The sequence below is a fragment of the Rhinolophus hipposideros genome, assembly GCF_964194185.1.
Source record: "Rhinolophus hipposideros genome assembly, chromosome: 16".
NCBI classification, from domain to species: Eukaryota; Metazoa; Chordata; class Mammalia; order Chiroptera; family Rhinolophidae; genus Rhinolophus; species Rhinolophus hipposideros.
In genome coordinates this window covers 22,525,692-22,541,360 of record NC_138062.1, presented here as the reverse complement: position 1 = coordinate 22,541,360, position 15,669 = coordinate 22,525,692, and the positions used below count along the sequence as shown (strand labels likewise).

Below are 15,669 nucleotides of genomic sequence, written 5' to 3'. Positions count from 1 at the left end.
ACAATTTATGCAATGATTGGTTTAACTAGATTCTGGAACCAATCACTGATAAGAATGACAGGATTATCATAGTTGGCTTGACATTGGCTTTCCATAAATCATTGATCATTTAAGAAGTGAAACCTGAACAAAATTGTAATTCTTAAGGCGTAATTAGGGAAATTGTGAATACTTCAAGTTTCTAATTATATAACCCAAAGATACCACCAAATAGAAACAGTTCAAATGTTTATCAGATGATGAATGGGTAAACAGAATACATTGTGTTCATATAATGAACTATTACTCAGCAATAAAAAGGAATGAAGTGCTGAAACGTGCTACAACGTGGATGAACCTCAAAAACATTATTCTAAGTGAAAGAAGCAAGTCATAAAATTCTACATATTGTATGATTCCATTTGTATAAAATGTCCAGAATTGGTAAATCTTTAGAGAAAGAAAATAAACTAATCATTGCCAGGGGCTGTTAAAGGACATTTTATTTTATTTAAACTTATTTTAGTTTTCAATTACAGTTGACATTGAATATTATATTAGTTTCAGGTATACTGCATAATGGTTAGACGTTTATAGAACTTACAAAGTGATCCCTGCTGATAAATCTAATCCTCACCTGATAATATATATACTTATTTCAGTATTATTGACTACATTCCCTATGCCGTACTTTTACATCCCTGTGACTATTTTGTAACTGTCAGTTTGTACTTCGTAATCTACTAAATGGCATTTTAATTGGGATTTGTTTTTCTTTTTAAAAATACTTTTACAAAAATTTTCAATTAGTTGACATACAATAAAAAATTCAGGGGTACAACAAAATGATTAGTCACTTATAATTTACGAGGTAATCCTTTAATTCTAGTACCCATCTGATACCATACATAGTTATTACAATATTGTTGACTATATTCTTTATGCTGTACTTGACATCCCCACGATTATTTTGTAACTACCAATTTGTACTTCTTAACCCTTCCCCCTTTTTACCCATTCCACAACCCCTCTTCTATCTGGTAATGCTGAAAATGTTCTTTGTATCTATGAGTGTGTTTCTGATTTCTTTGTTCATTTATTTTGTTCTTTGGATCCCACATATAAGTGAAATCATATGGCATTTGTCTTTCTCTGTCTGACTTACTCTACTAAGCATAATACCTTTGAAGTCCATCAATGTTGAAGTAGATGGCAAGATTTCATTTTTCTATGGCTGAGTAATATTCCATTGGATATATATGCCACCTCTTTATCCATTTACCTGTTGGCAGACACCAGGCTGCATCCACATCTTGGCGATTGTAAATGATACTGCAATGAACATAGGGGTGCACATGTCCCTTCGAAGTTGTATTTCAGGTTTCTTTGGAGAAATACCCAGAAGTGGGATGACTGGGTCCTTTTTGACTCTTGTTACATATAGCCTTTGTTTTAAAGTCCATTTTGTCTGCTATAAGTATTGCTGTACTAGCTTTTTGTTTGTTTCCATTTTCATGGAAAATCTTTTTCCATGTCTTTACTTTCAGTGTGTCTTTTGATCTGAAGTGTGTCTTTTTTTTATTATTGTTTTAAACACCTTTATTGAGATATAATTTACATATCATAAAGTTTTTCCATTTTCAGTGTAAAATTCAGTGGCTTTTAGTATATTTACAGCGTTGTGCAACCATATCCACAATCCAATTTTTGGAATATTTCTGTCACCCCAACAAGAAACCTCATGTCCATTTTTAATCACTCCTTTTTCCCTCCCTTCTCCCCCAGTCCTATACAGCCACTAATCTACTTTCTGTCTCTATAGACTGGTCTATTCTGGACATTTCCTGTAAATGGAATCATGCAACATTGTCATCGTTTGTATCCCGCTTCTGTGACTGACCTTACTGTTTCTGAGGTTCATCCATGTGAAGTGTGTCTTTTGTTGGTAGCATATGTAAGGGTCCATTCATTCACCCTGTCTTTTAATTGGAGCATTTAATACCTTTACACTTAAAGTAATTGCTGATAGATATATAGTTATTGCCATTTTATTATTCATATTTTTAATTTTAATTTAATTGTATTTATGTTTCTTCTGAAAGACGTTCCTCTAACATTTCTTGTGATACTGGTTTGGTGGTGATGAACTTCTTTAGCTTTTTCTTGTCTGGGAAGCTCTTTATCCTATTCTAAATGATAGTTTTGCTGGGTAGAGTAATCTTGGCTCTGAGTCCTTGCTTTTCAGCACTTTGAATATTTCATGCCAGTACCTTTTGGCCTACAAAGTTTCTGTTGAGAAATCAGCTGACAGCCTTATTGGAGTTCCCTTGTAAGTAACTAACTGCTTTTCTCTCGCTGCTTTTAAGATTTCTCTTTGTCTTTAACCCTTAGCATTTTAATTATGTGTCTTGGTGTTGACCTTCTTGGGTCCATCTTGTGTGAGACCCTCTTCACTTCCTGGGCTTGTATGTCTGTTTCCTTCACCAGGTTAGGGAAGTTTTCTGTTATTATTTCTTCAAGTAGGTTTTTAATTCCTTGCTTTCTCTCTTCTCCTTCTGGTACCCCTATGATGTAAATGTTTGTATGCTCGAGGTTGTCCCAGAGGCCTCTTAAACTATTCTCTCTTTTTTTTTTTTTGGATTCTTTTTTCTTTTTGCTGTTCTGATTGGGTGTTTTCTGCTACCTTATCTTCCAAATCATTGATTTGATCCTCTGCTTCATGGAATCTGTTGATTCCTTGTAATGTATTCTTCATTTCAGTTATTGTATTCTTTGTTTCTGACTGTTTCTTTTTTATGTTTTCTATCTCTATTTTTGTTTCCTGTCTCTCTGTTAAAGTTCTCACTGGGATCACTGAACATCCTTATAACCAGTGTTTTGAACTCTGCATCTGGTAGATGGCTTTCCTCCACTTTGTTTAGTTCTTTTTCTGGATCTTTGTCCTGTTCCTTCATTTGGGTCATGTTTCTTTGTCTCCTCATTTTGGCTGCCTCCCTGTGTTTGTTTCTATGAATAAGGTAGGGTTGCTTTGTCTTCCTAGTCTTACTATAGTGGCCTTAGGTATTATATGTCTTGTGATACCCAGTGGCACAGTCTCGTTGATTACCTGAGCAAGGTGCTCCTGCTGTGTCCATTGTGTGAGTTGTGTGTGCCTTTCTGTTGTAGTTGAGGCTTCATTGCTGTTTATATGTCGATGAGAGGGATTGACCCTTGGGCTGATTAGTTGTGAGGACTGGCCATTTCTATAGTGGAAGAGCTGTTGCACAGGGGCTGACCCTACGGAACAGGATTTGCTTTAGCAGGGCTCTGGTGCCTGCTCAGTCTGCCTTATGTGTGTGTTATCTGCTGAGGCAGCTGGTTGATTCTCTGGCTTTGTCAGAAACTGGCCACTGGGCATGCTGCTCCTCCCTCCCTGTGACTCCTGGGAGAGGCCTGCTGCAGGCCAAATTCAGCAGTAGCCTGTGCCCTGCCTGGAGCCATCTGGAATGAGCCACAAAGCAATCTACAGGTGGCTGCCACCCACACTGGACTAGGAGGTATCTCGGTGAAGCCAAGCCTGGTACCAAGGTTGTCTACTTCCAATGCAAGGGTTTGGGTTGCTTAGCAAGAGGCATTCTGAGGCCAGCTGCAGGTTGTTTTTGGGTTTTGTGAACCTGTGAGAGATTTTGGGACAGTTTGTAGCATAAGCGAAGACACACTGTTTGTGTGGAAAAGCCACTGGAGGCTTGAATGGACCTGCAAATGTGGTGGGGCAGGATTTCAGGAAATCACCAGGGCTGGGCGAAAGTTGTTAGCCAGGTTGATGGAGACTCAGATATAGCACCTGGGGAGGGCTCATCCCTTGTTTTGTTTTTAAATCACATTCTAAGTCACTTATGACTTTAAATGCAAGATTTAACAAAGTAAATGGTATAAAAGTATCCAAACACTTAAATTCATTATTAACTGCAAAAAAAGTCTTACATTTCATAGTGTTTTACTGTTGTTTAAGTAATTTTACATACTTTATTTTTATTCCTCACAACAGCTCTGTCATGTAGGCTGAACCATTTACAATTATTTTATATAAGACAGTGAAATCCCAAAGATTATAAGTGATTTATGTAAATGTCGTAGATCTAGCATTTCATAGAGCTATGGTGATTAATTTTAAATACATTAAAATAAATGTAACCGAAATATTTTCATATCATGTTCAGAAATTTTAAAGGCTACTCATTTTTGATAGATATTATCCCCAAACTTTTAGCTTTTTTATATATCTTGTAGTGTGCATTAGTTATAAATTTGATTTTACAGAGTCTCCCTTAAAAGGTAAATTAGACTCAGTTCTTTGATATATTAAAGGTATTGGAAATGTTTTAAAAAAATCATGCATTTTCATACCCTGTAGACTCTCCAGAAATTTCCAATACTAATGCAACTGCTTTTTACCAATCACTTCCAATTTGACTTATTTTAAAATTGGTGCAAACTTCAGAAGCTCCAAGCCAGTGTAAGCACATTCATCTGTTTTTTGCCCTACATATCGTGAAATCCTCTATATGTCCATTCCCAAGGTAGGGAGAATGAAGTAATAACTGGTAATGGGTATGGGATTCCTTTTGGGGGAAATAAACATTCTAAAATTAGATTATGGTAATGGTTGCACAACTTGGTAAGTGTACTAAAAACCAATGTATTTTAAACAGGTGAACTTTATGGTATATAAATTATATGTCATATGACTGTTTAAAACACAAAACAAAAGCTTCTCTTCATTTTTTGTCCTCCTAACATTTTTATGAAGACTTAAATACTACTGCCCACTCACTGCTTTGAAGAGTCTTTGCTGCTTTGTCCTTTTTGGCACCATTCTATTTCGGTTCTCCCTTTACTTTACTGATTGTAAGAAGCAATTGCTTTCTTCTTTAGTCATTTCATCCATCCTTTTTTCTTTTGCAAAATTTTAAATGTTGGAATTTCTGAGTTTTCATTTACACTTTTTGCCAATCCTGTCAATATGGTTTTCTCTGGATCTAGCATACTACCTAGCTTATAATAACCCTCAGTAGGTTTTGTTAGATGAACATCTGAATTCACTGACTCCCAAGGCTGATAAATCTCCCAATTTTATATATCTAGCCAGGCTGCTTTTTCGAGTTCTCAAGTTATATTGCTTACTTAGGAGACACACCTGCCTGTACGTTATTAGGTATTCAGGACATGATTTTCCCTCCAAATCACACGTGCTTAACCTGCATCATTTCAGTTAATTAGTGTCTTTATCCCCTCACTGCCCCTTTGTCACAAACATCAGTTTTATTCTCATTATCTCCTTTTCCTCACCTCCCTTACTGAATGTCTCAGCAAGTCTTATCTATTCCACTTCAAATATGTCTCTCAAATCGTAGCCTCTAGGCTCCAAACCCTCTGCCTTGTTTCTATTGCTGTCAGGTAACATCCAAGGCTGATCCTATTAATCCTGTATTAGTAAGAAGGATTGTCTTTGTTGACGATAGGATATAAAGGTTGCGACTTCAGTATACAAGCCCATTTGAAGTCTTGGTTCCAAACCTATGTTTCTTACCTTAGCTTTGGCTACTGTAAGACTGCTTTAAAATGATCTTTCTTACCCAAACTTCCTTAGATACAATTGCCTTTTTATGTCTCTATGCATTTGTTCATGCTTTTTCCCCCTACTTGTAATGTCTTTTCCCTTTTGCTTAGCAAATTCCTCTTTATCATTTAAGTTTCTTTTAAAAAGTCATTTTGTTCATTCTTTAATTGATTATTTATTAAGGTGCCAGGTTTGTTCCAGTTACTGTGCTTGGTCAGTGAGTTAGACACAAACAAATCCTTGTCCTCATGGAACTTACAAAATAGGTCCTCACTGAAACCTTAATGAAATCCTCTATCCTTCCAGGCAGGGTTAATTGGTGCTTTGATCATAGTTATAATAGGATCCAACAAGAGTTTCTAGAGGAAATGTCATGTGAACAGCTCATTGGCTTTGAAGTCCGTAGACTTATTATTTACTACTGATGGTTAAGACTTCATTTCTTCATCTTTAAAATGAAAATAACAGGATTTAATCATGGCATGGTAGGTGTGAGTCTTGGTGATAATGTATGTAAAAGAGCATGATGTCTAGCACAGAGTAGTCTGATGTAATTAGTGCTATTATTTTAAAGTTATATTATTTTTGACATTTAATAATTTCCTTATCCTGATTATAATCTAAAAAAATTCTAGGCTGAGCCCAGCACAATTCATTTGTATGTATCAAGATCTGGTACACAGTTGGCACTCAACTAATGTTTGGTGAATTTTTTAAATTAGATTTTTGGAGAAAATAGATCCGATTTGTCTTAGTAGTGTGGTACTGAGCTGAGTTTTAGGGCTTCTACTATCCAACAACATAATTTATTTTAATTTTTTATTCAGTTGTCTTTTGTTAGAGTTTTAACTGGTAGTATAATTAACACTAGATTTTAATTTTTCTCATGACTATGCTTACTGGTAGAAATGCTGAGTGAATAAAGAAATGGTTAACAGGCTAACAGCATCTAGGAAAAGCTTGGGTATATTTATTGAATAATTGACTTTATTGCAAAATTAAATTTTTAAAAAGACCTAAACTAATACCTAATTGAATATGGATATCTACATGTTTCAAAAATAAAATAAAGAAATATACGCTGAACAATGCCATGAAAAAATTCACAACTACATAAAATGTAACTTTACATAATTAAATAATGTATATGATGCCCTAGTGACTCAATGTAATATAAAGTTCCTATGTTAGGTCAATAAAGAAAGAATGCTGCTTTAGAAGATGCTTCCTCTGCTGGAATTCCTACAATTGAAGGTTGTTTTTTTTCTTCTTGTTTTCATTAAGACAGCGCAGTGCATAGATCACGTGCGTTTGATTTATAGTTGGTACTTGGTAAACATGGGTTTGAGTTAATATTTTTTCTATCTATCTGCATGAAGGCACTGTAGATTTCAGTTTGTGAGAGAAAGCATTTTTTTATATTGTACGATACCCTATAGTACCTGAACATTATTTCACCAAGATTTATGCAGAAAGCGAAACCCTTCTAGAACTTAAGCACTTTTATCTTCTAGCTGACAGTGCACTGAAAATGTTTACTTCTTTCTAGAGGTGACCATTTATTTAAGCTGTAGCTAATGTGTAGCATGAATTTTTAATCTAAAAATATGGAAAAAGGAGCCAGCCAGATACTGGAGTTAGAAAACCAGGTAATATATAAATTTAAGAACAAATATGAAGTACGAAAATTTTCTAGGATTTAAAAATTTTCGTCAGAAGAATTTATTACTGACTTTTTAGGTTATAAAGATTTATTGGGTCCTGTCACAAGAAAGTAGGCAAGATGTAAAATGGGAAATTTTTCTAATATAATTACATTATTACTTGTTTATTGATATTGATCCAAATTACTTTAAAATGACACTAAAACCAGTGAGATGAAAGTTATGCACATATTTGACTGATCTGAATAATGTCAGTATATTTTGATTGTAGAATAATTGGAACACTAGGTTTCAGTAATTAACATTATTCTACTTTAATTGAACAATATCAAGAAAATAATCTTTAATTAAAGCAATATAAACTTAATGACTTTAGTGAAAAAAATTTAGTCTTTTGTTGGTTGTTTTATTCTGCATATTGAATTTTGGTGTCTTTTTTTTTGACAACCATACCTATTCGTGGCCTGAACACCTTTTCCTACAGCAGGGAAATAAATACTGTATGACTGCTACTGATTGCATGTGAAGGGCCTTGTTCTGGTTCCTATCCAAGATTACATTCAACTCTTGGAGAGAAAGAGAGGATCCTGAGCATTTGTATGGAGAGGGGAAAAAGATAGGGTGTTCTCATACCACCCTATTGTTCTCATATGTTGTTCATATAGCAATGCAAAACAAGCAATGCACAACTCCAGGAGTGCCACTCATACAAATTTTGATGTGAACAGTGCTCCCTGGAGTTGTGCAGTTTAATAGCTACTTAACAGAGCTCTGCTCTATCACACATTTTTTTTTGAATTTTTATTATTTATTTTCACATTTGTCTTCTCCAGGAGGGCAGGGACAATATCTTAATCCTTATATCCCTAGCATCTGGCTCAAGATAGAGTGAATCACTGTTACTTGAAAATATTTTAGGATTCAATTTCACTATTCATCCATTTATACATTGTTAATTGGCCAATTAGCTTACCATACTTTCTCAGAGGAAAACTGAACTTAGTTTTAAAGTCTTGTAATTTACATGTTGAAAATAATAGATTATGTATAGTTGAGCCATTCAACTATTAGAGGAAGAATGTGGATCGTACCTTAGTTACTGATTCTCTGTTTCAATATGTCTACCTTTTCCAGCTGATTCTCATTTGGCTCATTCTTACATGTTTTACCTGATCAACTCACTAACCACAGCGAGCCTTGACAAAGGAATAAACAGCCTATCTCTTGATGCTTGAGTTATATTTTCTTCTAAGATTTATTTCAAAAATCTATTTGATTCTGTTCTTGTCAAATAGAAACTACATATTCTGTATATTAAAATGGCATTGTTTTATATTTTATATATAAATTGTAGTGACACATTAAAGGTGAGTGTATGTAAACACATAAATGGGAAGGTTTCGTAAAAAGTAGAAAGATAATTAGGTGACTTAGAAAAAGACAATTAAACCTGCATTGTGATTTTAGTCTCACATTTTGACATTAGACAAAAGAATTGGGAAGAAATCATTAGAAAGGAAAGTTAGAACATTAATTTCAGGATCATCCACAACTTTTCAAAGACACTTGTATTTTTATTAGTCAAAGATTTTAGTACTTGGAATTTGTGACCTGATAGGGGACCTAACTACAACACCTTTTATGGAGAAGGCTTTATATCCAGATCTTATAGAGCCTAGGCTCACATCCTTAATTTGAGTACTTTTTTTGTGTGTGTGATCTTAGTTTTAATTATTAGTGGAAATTGATAAAAATGACATTTGTGAATGTTGCATCATGTAATAGTAGTAGAATATTTTGGGTAGATGCAGATATGTAGAAGTATAGGTATATAATGTTCTAGACATATACCTATTTGTAAGGTCTCAGAATAAGTGATTTCTCATCTTATCCATGCTTGTATTTGATCAACAGTCTGTTTCTGAATTCTTGAAGTCTTTAATTTTTCTAGTCATACCATGGTGATAACTCCAAAAATATATAATAACTTAGTTAATTTATAACCTTATGGGAAGAAAGTTGGATCAACATGGGGAGAAAGTTGCATCAGTGTGCCTGAAAATTTGCCAACTTTTTAAATCCTATTTTCCCTTGAAGGGGCTTTTCAGGAGGGAGTGGCAATATTTCTTAAATGAGAGTGAAATCTTTATGTGAATGATCGAAACTTCCAGTAAGTTGATAATTGAAAGCTATACATTCCCTTTTCCAATACTGTTCTAAAATGACAAATTGTGCCTTTTTTTTTTTTTTTTTTTGGGTGATAGAGCTTTATACTGAGAATGCATTTTGTTGGAGGGAGTAGGGTTGGGGAAGACAAAACATTGGAATTTTTGACCCAGTTTTGTTCCTGTATAAATGACTTTAAACCTGCTAGTAATTACCCTCATCTGAAAAAATGAGTACGACTTTTTTCTAAAGAACATGTATTACTCTCACCATCAGAAATCGGATGATAAATGCTATTTTTTTTCCAGATGAGGCTAATAGCTATTCCACTGTGACTAAGTTCCTTGAGGGTTTGTACCCTGTATCACCTGGAGCTTTTATATGGACAGACACTCAAAAAATGTATTGAAATCGTTGGTCTCTAGGTGATTTCTGTAATTCATTCTAGATCTGTGCTCTCAAATAAGTGATTTTTGCTTTGTCTTCAGATAAAATTGCTGTAACAGGCGGTAGACTACTTGTCTAAGAAGGTAGTATAAGATATAGCTTAATGTAAAGATTGTCATGCTGACAATAAAGTTCTTCATTCTATTTGGATTGTATCTAAGTATTTTTTTAATTTTTAGTAGAATGTTTACATTTGAAGACAAGTATATAGTTAGTGTAAGTGAAACTCACCTTAAATTTTTTTCTACTATGTGAACAAGTTCCCAGTTCCTGATGTATTGGTTCTTCTGTTTCAGCCAAATATCACCATTGTGACCATATTTTGTTAGTGACAAAGAGCACAAAAATAAATATTTTTGTTCTACTTACTCTTAATTTTGGTTATTATTCTTATATAGATACTGTCTTTGAATTACTTGATAATTTGTGAATGATTTTATATTTCCTCTGATTTTTCTACCATATGACAAAAATAATTGTGAACGTGCTTTAGTAGCCATTGTATTTGACTTCACTCTTGTGCATTATACTACAATCTATTGTTACCTAATTTAGTAATAATTTTATAATAGCAGCTTAATATCTCTTATAATTTTAATTATTATCAAGAAGAATGACATCGTTTAATTCGACTCAAAATTCAGAAGGATGGATGAATGACAAATTAATAATTTACCACCTTTGCATAATACTGAAGCATAGACTATTAGAAGGATTGATGGCAGAAAAGGTTAACAAATTTTAGCAGCTTTCATTAGCTTTACATGGTCATATGTTTGTGGTGCTGACTGAAATAGGCTTCGTAGGAGATCTCAGTCTAGGGAACTAATTACTTGTGCCGATTGCTGCACTGATGAATAGACCCTCATTGTATCATTCCCCTGAAGACGAGGAGCAGCTCTTGATTCACGACTGCATCCTGGCTGATATTTGATAATAATTTTAGCAGATAAATGTAGGTAGGCAGAATGATGAAGTGCCTATCCAAGCTCCACGACTATCAAAGCCATACACATAGCCATCTGTGTACCGCTTTTCCCCCTCTCAATCTACAGAGAATTTTATTTTATTAATTGAGTTCAAACAACTGTTGTTTTTTGCTTATATGTACATTCTGTAGGTTTTTTTCTTTAAATAATATCATACTACTAGTTTTCATGTAAACTGTAGACAGAAAAATAACAAAGAAGAATAAGAGTGTTTTTATCTTTTTGAGCACTGCAATTGTTACACTTTTTTGTGTTCCATTTTGATGACGTTATAGCTCCTCTTTGCTTCATCAAAATCATCAAAGGAAATCTCTGATGTTCTTATTGTCTGTCCAGCTTTCTCAGAAAAGAGCATGGATTCCTATGGTTAAAAATTTTTGTTTCTTTTAATAATATGCTATTGCCTATGCTTTTATTAATGTGATAAATTGTAATCGGTATTTATAAATCTTAAAATTTTAAAAGTAGCATCTTTAAAACACGAAAATAGGGGTAACTTTTATGAGGGTATTTTGGGACTGTCAGTTGGTCAAGACTACTAATTTGTCAAAGCTGACAGGTACAATTTTATTAGCTCATGAAATACAAGTGAGATTTTATCTTGTGTTAGTCATTCCTTGCATAAGTTTTGATTATGAATTTTTAAATTTTTATTATCAAAACCTATAGGTTTTCATGTTGTGTATCTTTAGTGAATAAATATATTCTGCAGAAAATTATTTTTCCTTACTGTAACTGAAAAAAACTTAATGTTAGTATTTTCTTTATAAAATACTTTCCAGCATGTTAGATCATGATTAGTTAACAGGAGAGAAAATTGACATTTATATATTGCCAAATAAAAGATCTACATAATTGGGGAAAATATAGTAGAACTTGAATTGCGTGAACCCTTAAAAAAAAAAACATTTCCAAAAGTATGCTTTTGATATAGCAATTATTGCACATCATATAGCATGTAGTTTTTAATTAAATATAAAAACAGACTACATAAAACAGAAATCCAATCTGATTTGCTTGAAAATAGATTGCTATTTCACTCTATAGGAATGGTTTATTTAAAAACAGTAAATGGAAAAGAAATGCATTTTCTTGTGTTGTTCTAAGCCTCAGGGGCTAAATGTAATGAATATTTTAAGAGATTATTTTAATTAAATTCCTGCACATCTAAACAGAGTAATATTTTATTATCACATACATAACCATGTAACTGAGATATTCATTAAAGTTAACACTTTCTGGACCAAGAATTCACGGTATGATTTACTGACCTTGTGCAAAAAGGCACAAATTAGGAAGAAAAATGAAGGGGGACAGACTTTGATTAATATAGGTAATGCTATACCATATTTATAATAGCCTTTTCCCTATTCTGGTTTATAAATGCAGCCACAGAGAAAGGTGCCCTGCTGAGGCTGAAATGAGGCTGAAATCAGAGCACATGCCACTAGAGTGTGGGGAAACTGATCACACTGTCAGCAATTCATTTCAAAATGATGTATTTAGTGCTCATTTCACCTTCCAAGAAAAAGAAAAAGGAGTTCCTTAGACTGGAAGGTGATATTGTTATTTTCAAGGACATACCTCAGTTAAAGATTGCAGAAAGGGGAGTGTGAGGTGGAGGGAGAATTAAGAGGAAGGGGAGGGAAAAAAAAGTCAAGAGCAAACAAGGGGAGCTTTATGCAGAAATTCGGTGCTACCACGCTGTTTGATAATTGCTAACATATGTGGCTTCTCTGTTTCATTGTAGTCGTCCTCGTGAGTTCTGGCGCCTTGACTACTGGGAAGATGACTTGCGGCGCCGGCGACGATTTGTGCGTAACCCTCTAGGATCCACACATCCTGAAGCGACCCTAAAAACAGCCGTGGAACACGGTCAGTGTGCAAACCACTCCTTGCCAGGAGCAGCAGGTACAGTACTTGGTAATGAAGAGCATCGCTTCATCATTCCAAGGCACTGTAAAATGGTCCACTGCCACATTTCAGAGTTATTCACCCCAGAAAGAGAAGTTAAATTTTTTATACTTAGTGTAGGGTCCTATTAAATTATGGTGTCAAGAGTATTTATTTATTATGTTACACATGCAGAACTTACCTAACATACACCCTTTGTTTCAGAGTAGGAGGATAAAATATTTCTCCTTTTAAGTGACACATTCAGCTTTGAGTAAATTAATCCAGGACGCTTGCCTTAAATCCATGAATATCAGAAAGACAGCATTTACAAACCAAATAGGTTTCCATGTTCTGTTGTGTGTATATGGTTTTCGCTCAACCATGGTATTTTAGCTTGAGATTATGAAGTGGGAGAGATGGTAATAAATGTCCAAGTGCTTCGATACTTTCTGAGCCTTGATTTGTAGATGGCTGTGATAGATGGATTTTGGAAAAAGAGAATAGACATTATTTTCAAATGTTCCTGTTCTGCATCATCTTGTTATCAGAGCTTAGCAAAACATTTTTTCCCTTTTTGATGTAACGCATGTCACTATGATTCAGTTTAGGTAGCCTGATGAGCAAATTAGAAAAACTGAAAATCAAGTCCTTTGGATTTGATAATTTACTCTCTTTGATCATAGGGTTTCACTTAATATTTTTTATAATTTTTATATTTTTTAAATATTATAATGTTTGAAAGCCAATTAGGATACATTAAGACGGCATACATTTAATGCCCTATCCACATTAAAATTATTTTCATTTTATAAAATATAAATGGATTATTTTTCAGTAGAAGTTTTAATTCCCCTTTTTATAGGGTGTTAGTTTATCATTTAGCAACTTACAGTTAAATGATAGTATGTAGTATACAGAATAAATGTTACATTGCATTCAATGAGAATATTAAGATTTTAGATTAAAAGTCTGTGATCTTAGGTTTGGCCCCAGTTAGGCAGCTTAACCTCTTGCACTCAGCCTTAAAGAGCCATTTCTGGAAGAAAATGTCCACAATATGTCATCAGATATAACACCAAATGTGACATCAGTCCTTTAAAATAAATGATCATACAGAGAATAGTCAATAACAAAGTGATCCAAAAGCAATAATAGTCTCAGAGCCCTACATCTTCAACTGCAGGCGGTGGAGAAGGAGAAATGAGATGTAGCATTAATTAGGCCACTTTTGCTTTTAGAGTTCATGTACTTTTTATGTGGTGCTATAGATTTCAGCTACACACACACACACACACACACACACACACTCTTTTTTCGTCTTTCCTGTTTTTGTGTTTTGTTTTGGTTAATGACCCTTACATTGAAAAAAATCACCCTTTTTGCAGTTTCATCCTTTTCAGTCAAGCAGATGTTACCATGTGCACTTAAAATTTAATAAGTATTTTTCTGTCTTCTTAACTGTCATTTCACATTGAGTTCTGAGTTCTGAGGTCAATGAATGACAATTAAAATGTTTTTTATGAAAATTTTTCCCTTTATAGCTGGAGAGAGGGACTTGTTTTCTAAAATTGCAAATAGGCAAACTTATTTCTTTCACCTGAGAGAAATATCAGTAACTGAATTTAAAATTTTGGTACAGATTTAATTCAGAGCTTATTAAAATCTATTTTTATCAAAAATAGTACATTTAACCATTTGGGGGAAGTTATAGGCTTCTTCATAATGAATAAATCTTAATATTGCTGAATTTTACGTTTTAAAATATTATCATGTCCACTTTTTTAATGCTAAGAGTCTAATTTAAAAAATACATTTATCAGCAATGCTTCTGTCATTTAAAACTTTTTAAATCCTGTAGAGAAACAGATTTCACTCTTAATTACTCTAATAGTAATTGAAAGGTTAATATATCAATTAGTTATCTATGTTTTATTATGTACTTTTAAATTGAGAGAGAAGTAAAATTAAGGATTTATGTAATTTCATTCTACTTGGTAGTATTTTACACTAATCTTATGATTAATATTTAAAACACTGAAAGATTAAAAACAATGTTTTTAAATCTGAAATGTATATATATATATATATATATATATATATATATATATATATATATATTTTACGCTTTTATTAGTTTCCGGTGTACAAAACAACATTATGATTAGACTGAAATGTATATTTTTAAAAATGAATTAAATGTATAGGAGATGCTTCAGTGGTCTTCCTATTAAGGAGATATGTCATATTTCATATGATATTTTGAAAAAGGACATGAAGTATAATCATACTTTATACACTTTTTTAGTTTAAATGATAAAGAAATATTAGACAGTTTTAGAACTCAGCACATAGATTGTACTATATAATTGTTAGATGTCAGCATAATTTATGCTAATATGTAAGCAAAGAGCTTAATTTTTAAATGTTTTATTAAAATAAGGTATCTTATAGTTGAAATTCATTTTAAATTTTGTGTTAATTATGAAACTTTGTTTTTTTATCCTGACTTAATAATAGGAGGCTAATGAAATAGGAGGCTAATAATAGGGTAATAAACACATTAAGAATCAGGTATGCATAACAAAACAGTTAATATGATCAAAAAGCAGTTGAAATTACAGATTTTAGCATGGAGAAAAAGTATGCTTTAATGTGAAATTTGAATATTTAAAATAGATATTGTTGAAACTAATGTGTCAGTTTTATACTGTTTTATGACTTCTCACTTTTATTTATAATTGATTTAACTAAGGAGACAGGACATTTAAAAAATACGAAATCTTAAAACATCATGAAGTATACTATCATTATCAAAAGACAACGTCTGAATAGAAGTGCCGTTGGAGATTAGTTATGTATTTTATAGTAAGAGCCATCTTTTTTATAGATTGATTTGATTTGAAGGAAAGCCTCTGGTGTAAAGGTGGCA

At 33.1% G+C, this 15,669-nt stretch overlaps 1 protein-coding gene across 3 annotated transcripts in view; it reads left to right on the top strand.

Annotated features, from left to right (window-relative positions):
• The window catches only part of LRBA (LPS responsive beige-like anchor protein), a 570,825-nt gene that overhangs the window by 293,653 nt on the left and 261,503 nt on the right, over positions 1-15,669 (top strand). For 2 of the 3 annotated variants that reach the window (XM_081075611.1, XM_081075613.1), the window contains exon 38: positions 12,595-12,755. In XM_081075611.1, the coding sequence (XP_080931737.1) occupies positions 12,595-12,755 (161 nt within the window). The remainder of the gene's footprint in view (positions 1-12,594; positions 12,756-15,669) is intronic. The other variant, XM_081075612.1, reaches the window with a different exon arrangement.